This window comes from Bombyx mandarina, chromosome 07 (genome assembly GCF_030267445.1).
Source record: "Bombyx mandarina strain Sakado chromosome 07, ASM3026744v2".
NCBI classification, from domain to species: Eukaryota; Metazoa; Arthropoda; class Insecta; order Lepidoptera; family Bombycidae; genus Bombyx; species Bombyx mandarina.
The window spans coordinates 12,786,598-12,811,061 of NC_143214.1; the positions used below are offsets into that span (position 1 = coordinate 12,786,598).

The 24,464-nt window shown below is 39.7% G+C and overlaps 3 protein-coding genes across 3 annotated transcripts in view; 1 reads left to right on the forward strand and 2 right to left on the reverse strand.

Annotated features, from left to right (window-relative positions):
• Positions 1–3,004: 3,004 nt before the first annotated feature.
• Positions 3,005–11,343, reverse strand: LOC149502735 (uncharacterized). Its single transcript, XM_089728877.1, has 5 exons — positions 10,848–11,343; positions 9,782–9,942; positions 7,948–8,052; positions 6,670–6,743; positions 3,005–4,786 (listed from the first exon to the last, which is right to left on the reverse strand). The coding sequence occupies exons 1-5, from the start codon at positions 11,055–11,057 to the stop codon at positions 4,641–4,643; spliced, it is 696 nt and encodes a 231-aa protein (XP_089585003.1). The 5' UTR covers positions 11,058–11,343; the 3' UTR covers positions 3,005–4,640.
• Positions 11,344–12,755: 1,412 nt separating this feature from the next.
• Naam (Nicotinamide amidase) overlaps positions 12,756–24,464 on the forward strand; it is a 37,747-nt gene continuing 26,038 nt past the window's right edge. Inside the window, exon 1 of the mRNA XM_089728878.1 lies at positions 12,756–13,143. Within this exon, the coding sequence (XP_089585004.1) occupies positions 13,058–13,143 (86 nt within the window). The 5' untranslated portion in view covers positions 12,756–13,057. The remainder of the gene's footprint in view (positions 13,144–24,464) is intronic.
• LOC149502737 (uncharacterized) lies at positions 21,172–23,624 on the reverse strand. The gene is given in 4 exon segments (XM_089728912.1): positions 21,172–22,090; positions 22,818–22,846; positions 23,352–23,479; positions 23,613–23,624. Coding segments are annotated over 4 exon segments (663 nt in total). The 3' UTR covers positions 21,172–21,596.

A 24,464-nucleotide genomic window follows, 5' to 3' on the forward strand; every position in this document is an offset into this window, starting at 1 on the left:
GCAAAGGATGTATTTTAACATAATGTCATAATGCATCATTTGTTTGACCTCAACTACATAAAATTACCAACTAAAAAGCGAAAAGTAATAGCTATATTATAATTCACAATTAGAATCTAACATATTTGTGTGTAATCTAAGAATCATAGATAATACACATAACCTATGGAGAAGGATCATCCCTCGTCTGCAATACTTTGACTAAAATACAAATTATAATTTGCCTCTTATTGCTTTTTAGTTGATTTAATGCGTTCAAGACGAACCTATTCGAGGGGTCAAAAGCTAATTGGTTTAAAGGACATTTCGCCTATATCTTTGTAATTAAACATCCGTTTTATTTGGTATTAGCATCAACAATTCGATGTTTTTAATTGAACTTTAATTAAGTTCATCCCACTCCAATAACTGAAGAAGTTTTTTGTTACGATTTTTTCTAAATTTTAAACTTTAAATGCCTTTCAAATATCTCGCCTCAGTAATTTCTATCTTTCCAAATGTACAAATTGTATAAATATAGGCGGGTTTTTTTAATTCATTTAAAACGTCATTACGGATCCTCCCGATACATTAACGGTGCTTTTAGGTACCTCATGAAACGGTCACCGTCCTCGCCGAACCCGTCGCTTACGACGAAGGGTTCGATGAGTAAATTAACTCATAGACACAGCCCACTGAGTTTCTCGCCGGATCTTCTCAGTGGGTCGCGTTTCCGATCCGGTGGTTGATTCTGCGAAGGACTGCGCTTGCTAGGGCCAAGCTTGCTTGTGAAGGAAAAACTGAAATAGCCTTTCAAGGCTATCATCAGCATAGGTAGGAAAAAACAATTCATTTAACTAATCTATTTTACTGAATTGATATTTTCATTTTTCCTGTTATTCTTTGACAAGATTACCATTATTTGCGAATTCATGATATCAAGTGTGTCTATTCGCTCCAGTACCGCACAGACTACCAGTAGTGATCACTTCCAGATAAGCTTGGGATACTGAATATAAGTTTTAATTGCGTTATACCTGCGGTAACTCTGCCAATGCCGGTCCCAAGCCCGGGTGAGAAAAGAGAAGGCTTGAGTTGGAGTTCGGCCGTTTCACCGTAAAACAGTCAACGCCGAATGTCTGGCGGCGGTCAATTAGCGGGACCCAAATAAGGCTTCGGCGGCCTTGAAGAACTAAATCTCTTCCATAAGCACTGCCGTGGAAGGACGCGGGAACCCACCATGTTTTCAGCCCACTGAGTTTCTCGCCGGATCTTCTTAGTGGGTCGCGTTTCCGGTCCGGTGGTACATTCTGCGAAGCACGGCTCTTGCTAGGGTTCGTGATAGCAACGTCATCAGGTTTGAGCCCCGTGAGCTCACCTACTAGTTAAGGCGACGCTGATATAGCCTCTCAAGGCTCTCAAGGCTATCTCAGCTTAGGTAGGGGAAAAAAAAACCACCATGTTCTCAAGAAAGCCTCATGAGGCCACGACCTTCAGGATTGAGGATTATCGACGCAAGGAGGATACCTGTGGTACACAATGTCGAGTGCGTGATCTCGTAATCAAAACACAGCCCGTTTAACATTAAGCGGTCACCGCTCTCGTCTAAACCGATATCCGCAATTATGTGCAGTTACGGTAAATTATACAAAATTATCTTGACTAAGCAACGTTTAGCGCCGGGTTCAATTCCGGCCAGAACTCGTTTAAGGAACAAGCTTTTTTAATTGCGACAAAGCATTTTCGAATATTTTTGCAAATTTATACAAAATTAACTTTACAACAAATCAAAATTTATCTCTACACGTTTTTTTTTCTCCGAACTTGTAGAAAATAATTTTCAATTTTTAGTTTAGCTAGCTCCAAAAGATTATTTTTAGTACTTTAAGCTATACTTATTTTTGCTCTTTTCTATTTTAAAGATAGTTTCATAGTGACTTTGAAACGACTTTAAGTGCACCTATTATATTACTTACTATGAGAAAACAAATTATAAGGTCCTTCTATATTTCATTTCGTTTTTTTTCCTACCTAAGCTGATGGTCTAGAGCAGTGATGGGCAAAGTACGGCCCGCGGAAGTACTTAATCCGGCCCACCGAAAGTCCATCCATCCAAATATTCTAGTCAGCATTTTGGCGCGTAAAATAAAATCTAACGTTTATAATTGAAAATCTTCGAATTTTTCATGAAAGCTCCAATTCGTCAGGGGTGTTTTGAGCTTTCGTTATCTCATAATTAACTTGCCATCATTATAATTATCTCGGCAGTCTGTCACAAGTATTAGTTTATTTATTGGGAAAACAACATTTTTCTATAATTCTGGCCTACCTCTAGAATTTCATTAGCTTCGTAGCCCGCCATTAAAAATGTTTGCCCACCACTGGTCTAGAGAGAACATATCAGTGTAACCGTACCTAATAAGTGAGCTCACGGGGCTCAAGCTGACTATGTTGCTAACACGAACCCTAGCAAGAGCCGTGCTTCGCAGAATCTACCACCGGATTGGAAACGCGACCCACTGAGAAGATCCGGCGAGAAACTCAGTGGGTTGTGTCTGAGGGTTAATTTACTTGCCGAGCCCTTCGTCGCAGGCGACGAGTACGACGAGAACGATGACCGGGTCATTTCGTGATCTATCACTATCGCACTGAACTTTTCTTGACAATTTAGAGCAATCTAGATCTTCTATCTGATGACAGGTTCCGTAATTACTAGAGCTTTAACTTGGAACAGGGGCTCGATTTCGGCGGAGGAACCTGAGAAACTGCTTTGATATCTAAGGGCAGCAGGCGCCTACACGCTGCAGGTCGTGAAGCAGACCCTACCCTATTTTCAGGATTATTCCTGAAGATCCTGATCATGATAAACGGACAATTTAATTGAATTATCATTTTGTTATGGATCCTTGATAACGGTGCCAAGTTTCAAGTCACACTGACGGTTGGAAGGGGGTGAAAAATATTCTCTTGCAACAAATACACAGATACAAGCAAGACTCGAGCTAATTAAATAATGTTAAAGACATGATTTTCATAATTTTATTGAGAAACAACTTATCACAAATTATGCTCCAACATTCTGTTGACTTTCAACTTCAACAACAATGACATTGACAGTACAAACTGTTTGAGGTACCTTATAGTTAAATCAACAAAAAAAAAAAAAACTTTCGTAAAAAGAAACAAACGTATTTGTGTTGCCAATTAAATTTGACTGTACACATAGAAATTCAAATGGCAACACCGAAACCACCAACGTGGAGTTGCCAGTTTATTCACGCATTATCAAGAGAACAAAATCAGGTTACAACTTACGCTCCCAGTTACCTAATCTTTTTAATATTTTAAAAGTATGTACCATTTATTTTAATTGAATTAATCTAAGAGCGTTTTGCGTCAAAAAATTTACATAGGCCCCGCTCATCTATTGGTAAGTGATCACAGAGGTTCATGGGCACAACGACCAGCCACCAGCCAGTCAACATTAATTAGGGCGGTTTCAAGTTGAATTAGACACTATTTTACACTATTCTTATATTATGGATGTATGCAAACATTTTTGGATAAGAATTTAATTGAGAAATTAGCCGAATTAGTTAGTAAAAACCAAAACAAAGCTACACTGTGGCACCGGACTGCACAATTATTTGTCACTTATACTCATACTTGTTATATTCCAAAACTTACAACTTAATTTAAATGTTTATTAAAACATTAAATACTGTCATTTTTCTTTTCATAAGCAAACAGACATTGACATTGTCACCGTCTGGTATTCTGTTATACTTATTATGTCTATTGACAGCTAGTGGCAACACATTAGTTCACACCAATACACTAGTAACTAAACCCTTCAATCTACTCTGATGTAGTTATAATCAGTAACTTGGACAGTGTAATTTTTGTATTTCATTAGTTTTATTATACATTAACTAAACCATCCAAATGTACGGTTTGAAAATAAAGAAACAAGGACAAAGGAAAATAAACAGTTTCCGCATAGCGCTAGGAAATTCCACGGCACGTAGAAATATTAGCAGTCAGGAGGCGACACAGATGAATAACGATTTTGATATGAAGGTTTATTTCTTTTTTACATTCAGTGAATAAACTTGGTGAAGCTGAATCAAGTTTAGCCGGATTCATATCGTCTTCTCGCATTAAAACTGTATAATCTCAAAACTTACTAATTTTACAGGAGAGTATTTTAAAGGTTTAACATGTAATATTTTTAATATTAATCATCTTTGCAACCTTTTTTTTTACCAGTTACATTATCTGTCTTTTAAAGTAAGATAAAAGTATGTATTAATTTTGTTAATAGTATTCAAAACATAGGTAAACTAAAAAAAAGAAACTAAAACTAAACTACGCTCTTTTGACAGTATTTATGAGAAAAATACTGGTGATACCAAATGTTTACGCATAAAAAGTCACTTTCTAATATTTTTGGAAATTGTGCACTTTTAATTCGAAAAGGCGATATGTAACTATAAGTCTGAGGAGCCTGGTTGAAAAACATTAGTTTGGGCCCGTACTCGACAAGCCACAGGCTCCTGGGACTGGCACTAAGTGCTCCAGCCGTGGGGTACACCTTACTTCAAACGTCACTATTCACTTTAACACTCATCACTATTCATTTCAACACTCATCACTACTGGTCACTCAAGCAGCTCGGCTTCTCTCATGTAGGCTTCTAACTCAAGATCCAGGGCGGACTTGGAGCTGGCCATGTATTGGTCCAGTTCCGCGTCCAGCTGTTCCCTGCTGGGCACCGGCTTCTGTTGCTGACTGCGGAGCACGCGACCTGGAAATCATTAAAACATATTACGTTACACAGTGAACATACACATACATATATTATGTCTTCGTTTTCTATAAAGTTTACATTGGTTTTTTTTTATTGCTTAGATGTGTGGATGAGCTCACAGCCCACCTGGTGTTAAGTGCTTACTGGATCCCATAGACATCTACCACGTAAATACCGCTACCCACCTTGAGATATGAGTTCTAAGGTCTCAGTATAACTAGTCAGGTCATAAGTATTGTCACACAGTAAAAACTTTTCTTTTAGAATGCTGGCCACAAAAAAGTTTATTGAATTCGAATTTCGAATTGTTCATGAAAATAAAAATGTATACTTTTAGAATTTTACTCATTTTTAAATATGGAGTGGACGCTTAAAGAAGACCGTGTTGCAGTTATTGCGTTGCATCGTTGCGGTTACGCGCCAATTCAAATTTTTAACATACTGAAAACATTTGAATATAACCAAAAGATTCGTTTATCGTACCATCAAACGATACAATGAAGACTCTAGTGTAGATGACAGGTCAAGAAGTGGTCGCCCTCGGTCTGTTAGGACTCCAGCAGTGATAAAAGCTGTGAAGGCGCGAATTCAAAGAAATCCCAAACGTAAGCAGAAACTGTTGGCCCTTCAGATGGGGTTAAGCAAAACCACGGTGAAATGGGTGTTAAATGAAGACTTAGGGCTTCGGGCATATCGAAGAAAAACAGGGCATCGTTTGAATGCTCGTCTAATGGACCTAAGACTGAAGAGATGCCGCGCTTTGTTGAAGCGGTACGCGGGAAAAAAATATCGGGAAATTCTTTTTTCGGATGAAAAAATTTTTACCGTAGAAGAGAGCTACAACAAACAAAATGATAAGGTGTACGCACACAGTAGTGAAGAAGCGAGCAACCGTATTCCGCGTGTCCAACGAGGTCATTTTCCATCCTCGCTCATGGTATGGTTGGGAGTTTCTTATTGGGGCTTAATAGAGGTACATTTTTGTGAGAAAGGTGTAAAAACGAATGCAGTTGTGTATCAAAATACAGTCCTGACGAACCTTGTGGAACCTGTTTCTCATACCATCATGTTCAATAACAGGCACTGGGTATTCCAACAAGATTCGGCGCCAGCTCATAGAGCGAAGAGCACACAAGACTGGCTGGCGGCGCGTAGATTACAAGATATGGCAACACTTGGAGGAAAAGGCGTGCTCAAACCCTCATCCCAATTTGGAGTCACTCAAGACATCCTTGATTAAGGCAGCCGCCGATATTGACATGGACCTCGTTCGTGCTGCGATAGACGACTGGCCGCGCAGATTGAAGGCCCGTATTCAAAATCACGGAGGTCATTTTGAATAAACTTTAGTGTCATAAGAATCTATGTTTTGTTAAGTTCATTTTGGTATATGAATGGTTACATAATTAATAAACTTGTTTCAATTATTTTACATTAAACATGTGACAGAATTTATGACCTGACTAGGTAGTTAAAACGGCCGCCCCACCCTTCAAACCGAACCATTACTCCTTCACGGCAGAAATAGGCACAGGGTGGTGGTACCTACCCGTGCGGACTCACAAGAGGTCCTACCACCAGTATAAAGATTGCGACCTTAGAAGTGATGTCTCAAGTTGGGTCAGTATTTACGTTGTAGATGTCTATGGGCTCCAGTAACCACTTAACACCGGGTGGACCGTGAGTTAAAGGCTTCTAAGCAATAAAAAAAATCATATCAAATGTTATTTTAGTATAGATAATATTATATCAGTTAAAGTCAATATAGAATTTTATTACAAGATCTAATTAGTGAATCTGAATATTTTTCTCGACATTTATTGTGGACATAATGTATTCCAACAAATTTGTGTGTGTGTCTAGTGGAGCACGAGGGTTACCTGCGGGTCTGGTGGCGGGGCGGCCGCGCTGCGCCACCCTGGTCACGCGCCCGGACTGCTGGCCGGCGCCGCGACTGGAACCCACACAACACACGTTGGCCTTTACACATGGACTTTAAAATTACTTTAATAACCTAAAAGTACATGTTATTATCCGCAACACGCTTCGTCAGATTACTGAAACAGAGTTATCAGCAACACGCTTCGTCAAAAAGTACAATACTTACTTTCAGGTACAAGCGTCGTCATAAGTACTGTGGTAAGATCACAAACATGGACTGTGTGTAATCCGGTGAGACTGAGTTCAGAACAATGAGTTGTTATGATTTTAAACTTGATGAAACGAAAAAATAAGTCCATAGAGACACAAACACATAAATGTATAGGATTCAGCCGGCGAGAGAATGAGATAGAACATATTAGACGTTCTCAGTGTAGTGTTTTTTCGTTTCTTTTTTTCTTTTAATACAGCGCCATCTACGAGGTTTTTTAATACTAACGTGTGTATGAAACCTCTTGTAGTGAATTTTAATCTAGGATTATACGTGAAGTTAAAATATCAATTCACAGAGGGCGCTACCTCATACTATAATAGATGATTTACAATTATTTACTAATGACAAAATTATACATATACTTAGACATTTAGGATAATTGTATTTTAATTTTTGAAGGTGTCCCTTCTACCACGTGTGAATTGCACATATTTGTTATTTATTTAAATGTTTACTTATCAGAAATTTCCTGATAGCACACGCTATAGGTGCTGGAAACACACATTCCTGATTCATGTTTCAAGTTGAGTGTCTCTGGTGTTATATTGTCAAAATAAGTTACTGCGGCTGCTCACATATACTCTTTACGCTCCTTCGAAGAAAGATACTTAGGAGTGTCGTTTACAAAAAGCTTTGTAGCGGTAACCGTGGACCAGATTGAAAAAAACCTGAATCACACCAACATCTACTGGTGGTAGGACCTCTTGAGAGTCCGCGCGGGTAGGTACCGCAACCCTGCTTATTTCTGCCGTGAAGCAGTAATGCGTTTCGGTTTGAAGGGTGGGGCAGCCGTTGTAACTATACCTGAGACCTTAGAACTTATGTCTCAAGGTGGGTGGCGCATTTACGTTGTAGATGTCTATGGGCTACAGTAACCACTTAGCACCAGGTGTACTGTGAGCTCGTCCACCCATCTAAGTAATAAAAAAAAAATCTACTACACAACATCATATTGGTAGACCACTTTGTAGTTATTGTTAACATAGTGGATGTGTGTATTTACCTGAATCTTCCCCGGACTGCCCGCGGCCCGCCCCCGCGCCGCCGGAACCCACGCAGTGGTCGCCCGGCACCAGCCATTGACAGGTCACCGAACGATGCTGACCGACTGTCAATGATTTTACAAATTAATATTAAAATCTTATCTTATTACCCTTTAGTGATATTATTAAGACTCAGCTTATAGTTCATGTTCACTATTTACTATTGCTTTTGTCTATGGTTCAATGATTTTTTCTACTTTGGTGTCATATTTAATATCAACCACATAATAGGTACAACAAATGTGTATGTGCCATATTGCAATATAACAAAATATATATTATTATGTTTATTAAGCAATTACGCAATTAAATATATTGTTCGGGATTGTGAATGAATGCTGTTCGTTTTACACATTAGTCATTATTGGACTTACATAGAAATATCTATCCAAAAATTTAAACCTTCTTTGTCATTCTAACTATTGGACGCTTTAAGCGTTTGTCGATATGATCCAATATAATTAAAATATCAACCGCTGGCAGTATTTGTAAGGAAAAAAAAACATTACTTCATATAAAAAAATCCAAACATTCATCCGTTTGTTAATTTATAAAAAACAAACATTCACCAGGCAGAACAATACGGCACAATAAGCACACAGACAATAAATGAAATAATCGAATCCATGTAGTGAACACAATTATTTGTACAGATTTATACAAAGATTATTTAATTGACATCTGTTTGAACAAAAACAGAATAACAGCATTTGTCCTCATTACGGTGCATTTGTTTTTAAAAACCTATATAATAACGGTTTAGCCTTGTGAATTACACAAATTTCTATTGTTTGTTATATCCAATGAAGTTTTAGGTAAATTATCTTAGAGAATTGGTTAAATAATTTGCCTATTAATTGATGCAGTGAGTATGTCTGACTCAGTTTTTTTTTTTGACTCAGTTTACAAGAAATCTAATGCACCTAAATGCTAGTGCTGTTTTTTGTTATCAATTCACTAAAAGCTGAAACAATTCACTGAAAGCTATCCTGTCCTTGGAATTTTCAATGCATTCAATGATAATCTTTTTTTTATAATCAATAGATAAATAGGCAGGTAAACAAGCTCAACTCAATTACCATCTATTAACTTAATATTAGGTGGGTTTTTTTTTATTGCTTAGATAGTTGGACGAGCTCACAGCCCACCTGGTGTTAAGTGGTTACTGGAGCCCATAGACATCCACAACGTAAATGCGCCACCCATCTTGAGATATAAGTTCTAAGGTCTCAAGTAAGTCATGACTAACGTGACCATACGTCCCGCTTTGGGCGGGATTGTCCCGCTTTCAGGCTATCCGTCCTGCTGTCCACAACAAGAACAAAAATGTCCCGCTTTCATTTATCTGTTGTGCATGTGTTTATAAGAAACTTACCGAATACATACTTATCCCGAATCTTTATGTATTGTATTACAAAATACATACTAAAGTAACTACAATTTGGCTGTAGAAAAGTAGTTTTTTGATGCGAAATTATTAATAAATTTTAATTTAAGGGCAATTTGGTTGGTGTAAGGATTAAGATGTCAGTGAGGGTAAGATACCATAATAAATTATTTCAAGTCATTTTTTAAACCATATTTTTTATTTTGCATTTAAATATTACAACATCTTACCCCGACATACCCCTATATAATATGTATTTATTTAGAAATGAAATTCCGTAGGCGTCCCGCTTTGACACGAGAAAAAAATGGTCACGTCAGTCATGACCTTATTTGCCCATAAATGGCTAAATAAAATAAAACATTCTACACTTCTCACTATTGTTATAATAAATAATGAAGACTCACTTTAAATTGCCGTTGAACTGTCTCCGGCCAATTCGAGTCTTGACGCTTCTGTTGCTGAGGTTACTGGTGCTGTTTGACCTCATCAAACTCTGGAAGGTGTTCCGATTATCGAACTGATGGAATGGTGCTTGACCCAGTCCAAGCCGTTGACGTAATGTCGCCTGAAATTATTTTTTTATCTTCCTCAACTTTTACTAGCATTCAGTGTCTTATTGTAGCTATTTTGCTAAATAAAACCTAGGAGATGTGTTATCACAATTTATTCACTTGTTTTAACAGAATTTTGGAGCTGAAGATCTGATTGAAATTTTCAAGTTGGGCCTTACCATACAAGGTTAAGTTAAATAAATAAAAACACTGTTAAATCTGAAAACAATAGCAGGACAACACATTCCATAATCGAAATCTATCGAAGATTAATTTTATAATTTTTAGATAAGTAGGTAATTTTATAATTTTATGATAAGTAGATAAATTTATAATTTTTAGATAAGTTGATAATTTTATGTTTTTTTCTGTAATTTTACTTTAGTACTGCCAGTACTGTTTCTTGAATTACGCATGTTTCAAATGTAAATTGAAATGAGATCAAATGTGGGATTTCATAGATGAGAAACTTCGATTGCCCTATAGTCAAAATTTTAATAACTTTTTAAAACTGGAAATATTGTTTGAGGTATTGCTGGTAACAATTAGGCTATTCCAGTTTCACTAGAAAGGGTTGGTAAACACAGGGTCAGATAATGAGGTAAGATTGGCTAAGATCTCGGAAGGAGGCTCAAAAGTCGAAGATCAACTACTTCACAGGTGCACCTACAACAGTATCAGAAACAAAACAACAAATTACCAGAAACAGCAGATAGTAATGGCTTTTTTTTATTAGACCCTGTAATTATTAATTAACCAGCCTAAGCAACAAGAAACATTTAAAATATAAAGATCAGAAATTGGAGGGAGAATATTAGCTCTTGACAAAAGGTTTCGGATTCGATTTTAATTCGGATGAGAAATATGAGGAGCGATATTTTGTGGGTCATAATTATACGTTTATATTTTTATTACTCACCCGCTTCATCTGATACTCCAGCTTTCGAGCGATCTGGTCAATCAAGAAACGGTTTCTTATGTTCAGGGTTTGTGTAAGGTATTGATGTACGGTAGGACGTTTTTTCATGCGCATAGCTGCGCGATCAGTTCCAGCAGTGGATAGCAAAGTAAATCTATCGTTTAGAGTAATACTGGTGGCCTGAAGACCGTGTAATTTTTCAATCACCATATTTGCTTCACCGCGGTAACTACAAACTAAAATTCTGTACACGAATATTTTAGGGCTAGCTAACTTCGCAATTAATGAGCATTTCTTGGCTATCAAGCGGTAATGATTTTGTATGTACTTATGTACTTCTACACGGCCTAAAAATAGTAGAATAACATAAATCTAGTAGTTTTTAAAAGTTGAATAATTGACAGTGATAATTGGAGATTTTGACTTAAAAATTATTTAAACCACGCTTGCGCGCACATAGATTACATTTGTCTTTTGTGATAGAACAGGCAAAGGGAACTAAGACCATTAAGTAAAATATACTTGACTTAGTCAAATTACAAATGAGAAATGAAATTTATTAGAATTGAATAAAATGAGCTGGAGCTGAATACATGACAATAATGAAATAAAACAGAATCTCAGTGATGTTTGGATGATCAATGGACTTTTTAAAATAATCCGCTAAATAATTTTTCTAGCATTTTTATGACTTCAGTTTAGGTGGATGGTACACTTTTTGGAATATTAAACGGTTAATGCTATTTTTGTACTCAGAGAAACACTATATTGTCAAAATAAAAAATACCATTTACTTCTGGTTAAACAATGACAATTGGTGTCCAACTATTACGTGGGAGCTCTCTGTAAATGTTGGATGTTAGTTTTAGTATCTTATATAGGTTCCTCGTTAAATACTTAAAATGAAACAATTAAAATCACTACGTATAGATTGCTTTTGGCCTCCGCTGAATCAACAAATTCTCCAGATTAAGCGTTTATGATAACTTCGATCAGATTTATTATTTTGCTTAGTCAGATAGCAAGCTCCGATCCATCTGGTATTAAGTAGATACCGGGGCTCAGAATCACCAATACAATGCAGCCGCCCTTCTTGAGACATAAGTTCTAAGTATTAGTTTTTACAGTACAATGGATGCCTTAGTCTTCAGCCGAAATGTAATACTGCTTCACGACAAAAATAGATGGGGTGGTGGTATCTATCCGTGCGGGCTTATAAGACTTGGCTTACAAGATGAAGTCGGCGTGGCCTAAAGCATAAGACGTCCGGTGCATTCGTATGTAGCGATGCACCGGTGTTCGAATCTCGCAGGCGGGTACCAATTTTTCTAATGAAATACGTACTCAACGAATATTCACGATTGACTTCCACGGTGAAGGAATAACATCGTGTAATAAAAACCAAACCCGAAAAATTATAATTTGCCTAATCACTGGTGGTAGGACCTCTTGTGAGTACGCACGGGTAGGTACCACCACCCCACCTATTTCCGCCGTAAAGCAGTAATGCGTTTCGGTTCGAAGGGTGGGGTAGCTGTTGTAACTATACTGAGACTTTAGAACTTATATCTCGAGGTGGGTGGCGCATTTACGTTGTAGATGTCTATAGGCTCTAGTAACCACTTAACACCAGGTGGGCTGTGAGCTCATCCATCCATCTAAGCAATAAAAAAAAAGATAAGAGCTTGTAAGCCAAAAGTGATTTCACGAAGGATAAATTACAAATTATAGTTATGAACATTTCCGCCAGAGAGTAACAATCATATTTACTTTAATTTAATTTATAGCTTCGATTTCAAAATCCAAAGTTACCGTTATGGGATACGTTCCCGTTACCTATACAATCTCGAACTGTAAAAAAAAAATATGTCACAAAACTCACAAACGTCTTGAAACCATAGACCTCTTGAAACGTCATGTCTTTTCAACAGGACTTTAATAATATTTTGAATTTAACAATTTCAGGATACAAAAACGGTTAAACCTTGTAAATAAAGAAACAGTTGTAATAACCCAAATCAAAACATGCCAATTAACGTGTCTATTAGAATATAATTTTGAAGGATGAAGCAACCGATTTTATTTGAAGAAGCCGGTGTATCATATGTTAACTCTTAGGTTATGTAAGGTTGTTTATCAAGCACCATGGTGCTGGATAGGTTTATAAGGAACGTCATAATGCTCCGCGACCCATTCCGATTCAGCCTACGATGTCGGAAGTTTCCAACGGCGTGGAATTCAACGAAGAAGTCTTCACTGAAATGGACGCTTGCTACGAAACTTTCGACAAAGACGGGTAAATAACTTAAACGAATTATAAAATACAATAACATGAGATAATAGTGAAATAAATTTGAAAATAAAAACAATTTTTCTTCTTGCTAGGTTTGCAAATTATCAAAAGATATTCAATAGTCATCTGAACTTTGAATGTGAATGGATCTTACAATTATAAGTGAAAATAGAATATCTCAATTTTTTTCAATCCAAATTACATAAAAGTTTTCTTGAATGGGAATGGATCTTACAATTATAAGTGAAAGTAGAATATCTCAATTTTTTTCAATCCAAATTACATAAAAGTTTTCTTGAATGGGAATGGATCTTACAATTATAAGTGAAAGTGGAATATCTCAATTGTTTTCAAGCCAAATTACATAAAAGTTTTCTCTCACACTTTAGTGCCGCATATTGATAATATTTATTAAAAGCACCATAGCTTTATATGACACTGATGAACTCAGAGACACAATGCTTGTTGATAAATAGTGACGGCAGCCAAAATATTGTTTTTATAAAATGTAATCTTGTTCCATATAGGTAGAATTGTGGCGCATAAAATAAAATTATTCCACTGTTGCACTTTTACTCTCCTTTTCCAAAATCTTCTATAATATAATAGTTAAAAATTTATTAACACCTTTTTTACGTATTCCTTGCTCATTTAAACTGACGTCGTCATTTTTCTTTTTTTCTGTAATTCTGCCTGTCATTACTCTCAGATCTCTTTTCCTTTACTGTTTTCTCTCAGTCACATCTTAAAGCTCCATTCCATACTCTTTCCATACATTCCATTCTTACTAATTCTACATATTATATCAACATAAAACATTTAAAAAATTAATTTTGTTATTGCCATTTTAGGCTCATGGTCCAGCCTATTATTATGAATGGTTACTATCACCCAAGGGCATCGGCAAAGAAAAATAAACTTCTGTTAGTGTATAAAAATCTAAATACGTAGTAAAATAAGTATAGTAGTAAATATAAATTTTATTCCTTTCCTCGTTTACCTCGAAAAAAGTTTAGCAGGCAGCAAAACTACTCTAGAATCGTCATCGGTATATGAATGTACCATGTACTGATAAATGAACTCTATCTCACGTTTTTTGTGTTAATCATGTTTTCATGATTCAGAATACAATATATGAGTCATGATCAGCGTTGCCTAGCTCACTGAGTTTCTCGCCAGATCTTCTCAGTGGGTCGCATTTCCGATCCGATGGTAGATTCTGCGAAGCATGTCTCTTGCTAGGGTTAATGTTAGCAGCATCGTCAGGTTTGAGCCCCGTGAGCTCATATACTAGTTAAGTTTACCTTAAAATGTTCTCTCAAGACCATCAGCTTAGGTAGGAAAAAAAAGAAGAAAAAGAGCATTGCCAGATTTTATTTTTGCTGTGATGGGATTTTTGAACTTTTTGAGTGAAAAAAATCAGGATTCTTTCATCGAAAGTGGAACATAGTAAAAAAACGTATATTATCAATTTTTTTTGAATAATTATCTTTTTATGAGAGTTCAAATTACGTGTATGTAATACATAGCAAAAATAGACATTGATGTTTTATTTTAATAAAAATATATTTGAAGCAGATTTACCCTATCGTTAAATTCTTATGTGTCATCTGAATAAAAACAGAAATAAAAATCAAAAAGGTTTATTCATTAGAAAAATATGGCATTTCAAAAAATTGCTTAAGGAGTGAGTGTTACAAATTGCAACTTACAATAAGAGAATAATTTTATTTTTAAGTATTATTTATTCATGATATTTCTGTGAAGATTTCACTTCTCACTGGACACGAGATTAAGCTCGATGAGTAATTCTGCTCTCATTGAATTTACGGAGCATTTATTTCAGACATCCGACCATTTTAAATTCATCTGGGAAAAAACGTATTCAGGAAAAGGTGGTGTGGGAAAAAACGTATTCATGAAAAGGTGGTGTGGGAAAAAACGTATTCATGAAAAGGTGGTGTTGGAAAAAACGTATTCATGAAAAGGTGGTGTGGGAAAAAACGTATTCAGGAAAAGTAGTTAGTGTCTTAGCAATTTCCCACTCCAAAAATGATTCTAACATCCTCTTCATATAAGCTATCTACCGAAATATCATCTGTCAATTATATTAAAGATACAGCATTTTGAAAAAAACTAACTTTGAATTTAAGTCTAGAAAAAGTATTTTCATTTGAAAAATTATAACGTTTGTCTATACATTGTTGGCTAATTGTGTAAAACATTTTAAAGTCTTTGATGGCTTTGGTCCGTTCAGATTCAAACAATTTATTTAAAATTAGTTTCGTCAGGTGGCCGAAAAAGCCATCCTTTAGCCTGCTTCCTCAGCACGCACGATCGAGCTATCCCCGAAAGCGGGACATTTAATTTTTATTTAAAAATCGGGACGTCCCGCCAAAATTGGCACATCTGGCAACGTTGGTCATGGATGACTTAACGTAATTATTGGGCATTTTTATTATCATTTATGTATTCAATACTGTTACAGTAAATACTGCACCCTTTTTTAATTTTATTTTTATTGCCTAGATGTGTGGACGTGCTCACAGCCCACCTGGTGTTAAGTGGTTACTGGAACCCATAGACATCTACAACGTAAATACGCCACAACCTTGAGATATAAGCTCTATGTTCTCAGTATAGTTACAACGGCTGCCCCACCCTTCGAACCGAAACGCATTACTGCTTCACGGCAGAAATAGGCGGGGCGGTGGTACCTATCCGTGCGGACTCACAAGAGGTCCTACCACCAGTAAGCTACCACCACTACCCTCTGTTTTAAAACTAATATAATGCCAAAGTATTCTAGTAACAATGGCTTTACCACAAAAACCAGCGGGACGGTGATAATAAACTGCGTCTTAATGAGTTTTAAGACACACTTTGAGTTAGATAGGGAGTCTTATAACCAATGCTCAAACCGAGAGATTGCTTGGTAAAAAAAAATAGTATACCATTACTACTAAAGGCAGACATACAAAGCAACTTGAAGATGCCAGTGTGGCATGCTCATTAGCCAAAGGTCGATATGTTAATCAGGCTATTACCACATAGACTTGGTTGTTTTCTATATTGAAACGGGTGTAGGCTTGGAAGTACCTTAATATGACTACAGTCTATTAACAATGCCTACCACTCATCATCAGATGGTCTTTAACCAAAAGACTAGATTACTTTGCGCATATTTAAAAAAAAAACATGGAAAAGTAAACTAAAATTAAATTTTCAGTTTTAATTAAATACAATTCAATACAATCCATAAAAAATATGATAATATATTTCTCGGGCAGACCGCCACCTGGCTTCAACCAACATACGTTATTTTGGTAATCCAATTAGAGATTATCGAATTTTTGAGTAAGATGAATAACTTTTGAAAAGATAAAACTGGTGGTAGGATCTCTTGTGAGTCCGCACGTGAAGGTACCATTATCCTGCCTATTTCACCCGCGAAGCAGTAACGCGTTTCGGTTTGAAGGGTGGGGCAGCCGTTGTAACTATACTTGAGACCTTAGAACTTATATCTCAAAGTGGGTGGCGCATTTACGTTGTAGATGTCTACAGGCTCAAGTAACCACTTAACACCAGGTGGGCTCTGAGCTGGTCCACCCGTTTAAGCAATAAAAAAAAACGAATCTTAATAAGTCAGTGTTTGACGGAGAAGTGTTTGGCTCGCGTTATGTTTTTAGGAGAAAAAGTCCAGAAAAAATTTGAAGTTATTCGTCAGGCATCTTGGGATAGTAGTAATATGGAGGATGTCTGGGTAACCCTGTTAATAAAAGGATCTTCGTCGCGTCTTAACATATGCGGGTGTTATTTGCCTCCAGATTTAAATTATGATAAGCTGAATGAATTTTATTCTAATTGTCAGAAAGTAATTTTGAACGACCATCCTGATGACGACTATTTGTTAATTGGAGATTTTAACCAACCAGATTACGTCTCAGCCATGCGTATTGCTTCTCCCTCAAAACTTAATATTTGTGCTGAAGATCAGCTTTATACCGGGGGGATACTTTGCCTACTTGATGAATTTATGATTTCTTGTAACTTCTCTTTCTGGTCGTTCCCTCAATGCTGAGGATCGTGACTGTATGTCAATCTTCTCCACTCGGTCCGGTTCTGCGCCATATGTACCGCTCCCTGTATCTGGCCTCCAGTCACCTCCTTCAGTTGTTCCACCCATGTAGCTGGCGCTCTTCCTTGTAAATTGTAACTTAATACAGTTTAATTACATAAAAAATAATATCGACCGCATTTTAGACTTAGTGCTTTCAAATCTTGTTAATGTTAAAGTTGGTGAAGTAGAATCAATGAGTAGGTTAGATAAATATCATCCAGCTATTATAATAAGCTTATCAGCCCAGGCAGTTTCTAGAAATTTGGCAAAATGCAATAGATAAAGAAGCCTTTATTAACAACCTTAATTCATATTTAGGTACATACTATTCATTTAATTTTTCTTTTTTTTTCTTTTCAATTTGACATCGGCTAAGATTGTTTTTCTTTCGCATAGGCCTCCCCCAAGAATCTGCCATAAGTTGGAATAATAAACAATTAAATTTAAAAATAATAATGATGCCCCACGTTTCGTGAATTGGATCATGCTTTTATCATCATCATCGTCGGATATTAATAAAAAAACACAAATAGTTTATGATATCTTATTCGATATAATTGCTCGCCATACACCTTTGACCTCATATAAATATAATACTTACCCTGTTTGTTTAGTAAACCTCTAATTGAATATATAATAGAGATAAACAAGTATCATAAGACGTACAAAAAATTTGGAAATCCACGTGATTATGATGTGGTTTTCATGTTACGTCATCGTTGCAAAATGTTCACTTAAGAATGCTACAAAAATACATTGCAAGAGATTGCAAGTACAGAAGAATCTTTACAGAAGGACGCTAATGCATTTTGTAGATTGATTAACTACAAAGGTCACGTTTCTCTACCCAACGTGGTTACTTATGCTGGCGACTCCGCATCCAACGGTTAGTCAATAAGTGAACTGTTTTCACGGTACTTCGGCTCTGTTTTTCTTTAAGATCACAAGATTTTCATAATCATAGCTGCACGGAAATCGATAGCCATATTTCTTCCAAACTAACGCGAGTTTCAATAAGCGAGAGTGACCTACAACGGAAAATTAAACATTTAGATGGAAAGAAGGGCCCGGGCCCCGATAAAATCCCTCCTTCTTTTATTATGACATGTGGAAAGGAACTATTTGTTCCGCTTAACAATATTTTTTAATAGTTCTTTTTTTATTGCTTAGATGGGTGAACGAGCTCACAGCCCACCTGGTGTTAAGTGGTTACTGGAGCCCATAGACATCTACGACGTAAATGCGCCACCCACCTTGAGATATAAGTTCTAAGATATCAGTATAGTTACAACGGCTGGCCCACCCTTCAAACCGAAACTTCAATGCCGAAACGCATTACTGCTTCATGGCAGAAATAGGCAGGGTGGTGGTACCTACCCGTGCGGACTCACAAGAGGTCCTACCACCAGTACAAAGATAGATCTGGTACTTTTCTAAGTTATTGGAAAACTGCGCACATTATTCCGATACATAAAAGTGGTGATAAATCTTGCTGTGAAAATTATAGACCCATTAGTATATTGTCGTGTTTTGCTAAACTGTTTGAGTCGTTAGTATAATATGTTCATCTTTATAACCACATGAAATCGTTGATCTAGCAGGCAGCATGGTTTTGTTAAGAACCGATCTACGATTTCCAGTCTCCTAGAGTATAAGCATTACCTGTGTCAAGCTTTTGCCACTAGAGGACAGGTTGATTCTATCTATACGGATTTCTCTAAGGCTTTTGATGAAGTTTGTCATCGATTACTTTGTCGCAAGTTGTTTTTATACGGTGTTAATGGAAATTTGTATCGATGGATTGGTTCGCATCTGGAAAACCGAAGTCAACTGGTGGCATTGAAGGGTTTTGTTTCTTCGCTGGTGCAGGTTGGTTCTGGTGTTCCCCAGGGATCCCATTTAGGACCTCTCCTTTTTATTATTTTTATTAATGATTAGCCGTACTCACCCGCTTCGCTGCGCATTTAAAATTAACATTATTACTTATTGTCATTATTATTAGGAAGTCCAACACTCATATAAATATTAGCCTATCCATTAAGTACATGTATTTTCTACATGGATACCAAGTTTCAAGTCAATCGGATGCACGGTTCAGTAGTTATAACGGAACATCCATAAAAACCACAGTAGATATTAGTATTATTAAATATTATATCAGTTAATAGATATTAGTATAGATAATTCACTTTCTAATAGATTCGGCTGAATTGCTATCACAGATTTCACTAAACATTAAATTTCGTGCTCGTAGGGTCAACCAAAACAATTTGTTTGCATTGCTAATTTACAAAAACAATAATATATTATTAGGAATCAGAAGAAAAACCATTAAAAAAAATAACAATTAGCACACGTTTACAGAGACTTAAAACAATGACTCACGCACACCATGTCCACGACCACCTTCTCTCACGAACGCCGCCGATCGAATGAATGTTTCGTTTTTTTTTTTTTTTTCCTACCTAAGCTGAGAGCCTTGAGAGGCTATGTCAGCGTAACCCTAACTTTAGTAGGTGAGCTCACGGGGCTCAAACCTGACGATGTTGCTAACACGAACCCTAGCAAGAGTCGTGCTTCGCAGAATCTACCACCGGATCGGAAACGCGACCCACTGAGAAGATCCGGCGAGAAACTCAGTGGGCTGTGTCTGAGAGTTAATTTACTCGTCGAGCCCTTCGTCGCAAGCGACGGGTTCGACGAGAACGGTGACCGGTGCTTGAAGTACCTAAAAGCACCGTTAGTGGATCGGGAGGATCCGAGATAACGTGTTTTGGGCGACGTCGACTGCTTTCCATTCTGTCCGCAGGATCGGGAATGTAGTTACCGGCGGCCACGATGAGAGGGTTCTCGTGTCGTGCCGCTTTATCGAAGTGGCGCATGGACGCCGACTGAAGATACTTACTGATGGACTCTAAGTCCAGGTCGTCATGGAGGTCGACGTTCCTGACGAACCACGGGGCTCCGACGGCTATCCTGCAAAAACGGGATTGAATAATTTGAAATGTTTTTAGGTGTATGCGGGCCGCGTGAGCGAACACTACACTTGCATAGGTCATGACGGGGCGTATGCAAGTTTTGTAGAGTGTCACCTTATTTCTAAGGGACATTTTACTTCGCCTACATATCATCGGGTAGAGACGTCCTAGAATGAAGGCGGCACGGTCGCGTACCGTCTTAATGTGGGGGCGGAATGTCATCCTACTGTCGAGGGTGACGCCTAAGTACTTGACCTTCGGGGCCCACGGTATGGGCTGGTCGAACATCGTGATTGGGCGAACGGCGGGGGCGGGGGTATTGACGCGCCTAGTCGGAAGGGGGATGCTCAGCGTGGTGTTCGGAGGGCGACCCCTTTTGAAGAGCACCGCTGTGCTTTTCGTGGGGTTAATGTCGATGCGCCACTTCCGGAACCACTGTCCCATGGTGGTAGCTGCGGTCTGAAGTCGTCGATGAAGCAACGCCTTCTTCCTACACGAGTAGTAGATGGCGGTGTCATCGGCGAAGAGCGCCAGATGGGTCTCCGGAGACCGGGGTATATCGTTGATATACAAACTGAATAGTAACGGGGAGAGGGCGGAGCCTTGCGGGACTCCGGCTGTGACGTGACGGGGCCGGGAACGCGTTCCCTCGACTCGATATCGGAACGAACGGTTCGACAAGTAGTCTCGTATGATGAGCACGAGTCTGTCTGGCACTCCCATGTTATACAGTTTGTATATCAAACCGTTGTGCCAGACTTTGTCGAACGCCTTCGCTATATCGAAGAAGAGGGCTCCTGTCGGAATGGGAATGTTTCGAGCAAAGGCGTTGCTATTTATAGGCACTTTACCTTCAACATTATTATAAAATTCGTGTTTCCTAAATTAACACTTAAAGTCTTTGAACGATGTTCTCTCGATGAATGTCAACCGACAAATGCGCGGGTGACGGAGCTGCACGCCGGTTTTATACCCTTTTTGTAGGGTATTCCTTACACGGCCTCTCCTGACTGTGGTTCGTCCTCGACCACATAACTGGGGTCCACTCGTAACGATGATGCGCAAGCGTGCGAAAGATCTTGTTAAGTCCGCGCCTCCCGAAAGTTCGGCAGGGCAGCCGTCCCAGCTCCAGTCTGCAACCACGATGTGAGGCTGCACCACGTGTGGCGGGCGTCCCGCTCGACCGTCCTGATAGATAATCCTGAAAATGCAGGCGGAGCGCATAATTAGCTCAGCAGGACTGCAAACGAACTACTCCTTACTCGTGACTCCCTGCGTCGGGCTTAGTAGACCAAAGGCATCATAGTCCCCAACGAGTGAAGCAGCAGGCCACAGATCGAGCGACATCGCCCTCTGCGTCACTGCCAGTCGTACGGCACCGTGAAGTCGGCGGCTCGCTAGCATCACGTGCAGTGTGCACACGAGCAGCACGTGCGGTCAGTACGCCAGAAATAGACGAGCGCGCGCAGGCAGCGACACGCGAGTAACACGTGCAGTATGCACGCCAGAAGTAGATGAGCGCGCGCAGACAGCGGCACGCGAGGAGTACGCGCAGTATGCACGTCTGAAGCAGGCGAGCGCGCGCAGGTAGCGGCACGCGAGCAGTGCGCGCAGTATGCACGTCTGAAGCAGGCGAGTGCGCGCAGGTAGCGGCACACGAGCAGTACGCGCGGTATGCACGTCTGAAGCAGGCGAGTGCGCGCAGGTAGCGGCACGCGAGCAGTACGCGCGGTATGCACGTCTGAAGCAGTCGAGCGCGCGCAGCCAGCGGCACGCAAGCAGTACGCGCAGTTTGCACGCCAGAAGTGAGAGAGCGCGTGCAGGTAGCGGCACGGGAGCAGTGCGCGCAGTAGCAATCATCCTTAATGCGCATATTCCTGTTATTATCCAAGGGCCAGTGTGCGTCGCCCTTCGTTAAGTGTCTTCTGCATTTGGTTACCAGTGATCCCTGTAAAATGGTCCCAGACCCACTCGTACGAAGATCGTATTAAAAACGTACGAGTGCATTCCACACGCAGAGCGTATTCAAACGTGTGAAGCTTCCCGACACGCCGACCGTAGTCAAACGTGCCGAGGCTTCTCAATACGCCAGCTTAGGCCGATTGTATTGAGGCATCTCACCGTGTAGGATTAATCACACGAGTGAGGGATACGTAAAATGGTCCCAGACCCACTCGTACGAAGATCGTATTAAAAACGTACGAGTGCATTCCACACGCAGAGCGTACTCAAACGTGTGAAGCTTCCCGACACGCCGACCATACTCAAACGTGCCGAGGCTTCTCAATACGCCAGTCTAGGCCGATCGTATTGAGGCATCTCACCGAGTAGAATTAATTACACGAGTGAGGGATACGTAAAATGGTCCCAGACCCACTCGTACGAAGATCGTATTAAAAACGTACGAGTGCATTCCACACGCAGAGTTTATTCAAACGTGTGAAGCTTCCCGACACGCCGACCATACTCAAACGTGCCGAGGCTTCTCAATACGCCAGCCTAGGCCAATCGTATTGAGGCATCTCACCGTGACTCCGAGTGAGGGATACGTAACTAGAGAGCAATCATCTATAGCTCACCTTCAGGTTCACCATAGGAATACGTATATCTGTGAACAATGATCATTATTAACTTTACTGACTCTCAAAGAAGGCAGCACACGTCTCAGGGGTCCACTCGCCCCGCCACGACACCATATATTGTGCAGCTGCTTGCGTAGTTTTGCCATAACTGCCATTGAGCAGCCGTAGGATAGAGTCCACTGGGTAGAATTTCGACAACCTTATACGGGCCACGCATGCCGGAATCAAGTTTACCTGCCGACCGATATTACGCAGCTACCGGCACGTCGCTTGCGTGCTACTGCCGCAGGATTCATCGAGGGGCCCGAGCTGGCGGCAATGCCCGTGAGGCACCATCCTCACCATTCGGTAAGGTTCACGGATTGCCGGATCTACATTTCCTGTAGACTGTGAGTTATTACCCAAACAAGATTATCGACATTAAAAACGGCTGCTGCTCGTCGGTGCCCATCCACGCGAGCATCATATCGCTTTTCACTTCGTGGTACCAATTGATGAGCTCTACCTCGACCTAGTTCTCGACGAACTCACCTCGAACGATACACCTCAGTCGTGACATCAATAATTAGAGTCCTCACCACAGGTGTGGTGGCGTTTTTTCTACCAGAAGCTGCAGGGCGAATGTCTGTTGTCTTGCATTTTGTGATGTTCAGAATGAGCTGTAATCTCAAAAGTTTGGGTATTATGCGTCACTGGTGACAACTAACCTGAACCCAACAAGGACTCGGCCTAGCCGGACCTCCACCAAAAATGAAATCAAATCGTGAGTAGATTAGCGTTCGCGGCTCTAACCTGAGGGCCCATTATGCCCCGTATCACTATTAAAGTTCCAAGTTCTATCAGAAGGAACCCATTCACCTAGCCACACCTTTGCGTTTCCCTTTAAGCAATTTGCCACATGTGACAGAGTCTTATGGTCGGTCCACCCGTTTAAATCCTTTGCACGGTCCACCTTCTCATACCACGGCTCGATATTGTTAATATTACAAAATAATTCTGTGATCTTATAAGCTGGACTGCCTTTACGGCATCGATAATCGCTTGAGCAAGCGAGGGGGTCTCTGAACCGCGCAGGGCTGAGTCCGACACACGTCCCCGGTCCGCGAGGCTAGATTTATCAAGTGTAGCGTGTGTGGCAAGGGAATGTGTGTGAATGGTCTCCATCACACCTGGTGTCGGGGTTTGCGATCGCAGCGGAGGGGTGTGCGTATTTAAGTCACGGTCATGATTGCTATGAACACCACGACGCGACGCCCTTTGTGAGTGATCGCGGGCTCGAGATACATAACGAGATCGACGCGAGCGTCGCGACCTACGGTCACTTCGTTTCAAACGATATAACGCGCTGCGTGATCGACTAGATCGATATGAAATACTGCGTGAATCGCGCGACCTATCGTGCAACACACGATCGTTGCTACTCGAGCGAGTATTACGCTAATACGAACGCAATCTATGGCGGTAGCGGTCCCGTAAATGATTATCACGAGAGCGGGAGAAGTCTCGATTACGCGAGCCATTTTGACGATGCCGAGAACGTCCACGTGACGTACTTCGCGGCATTATTTAGGTGTAAATACACACACACGCACTTTAAAATGACTATACACCAGGAAATATACGTAAAAACACGAAAACGAAAGT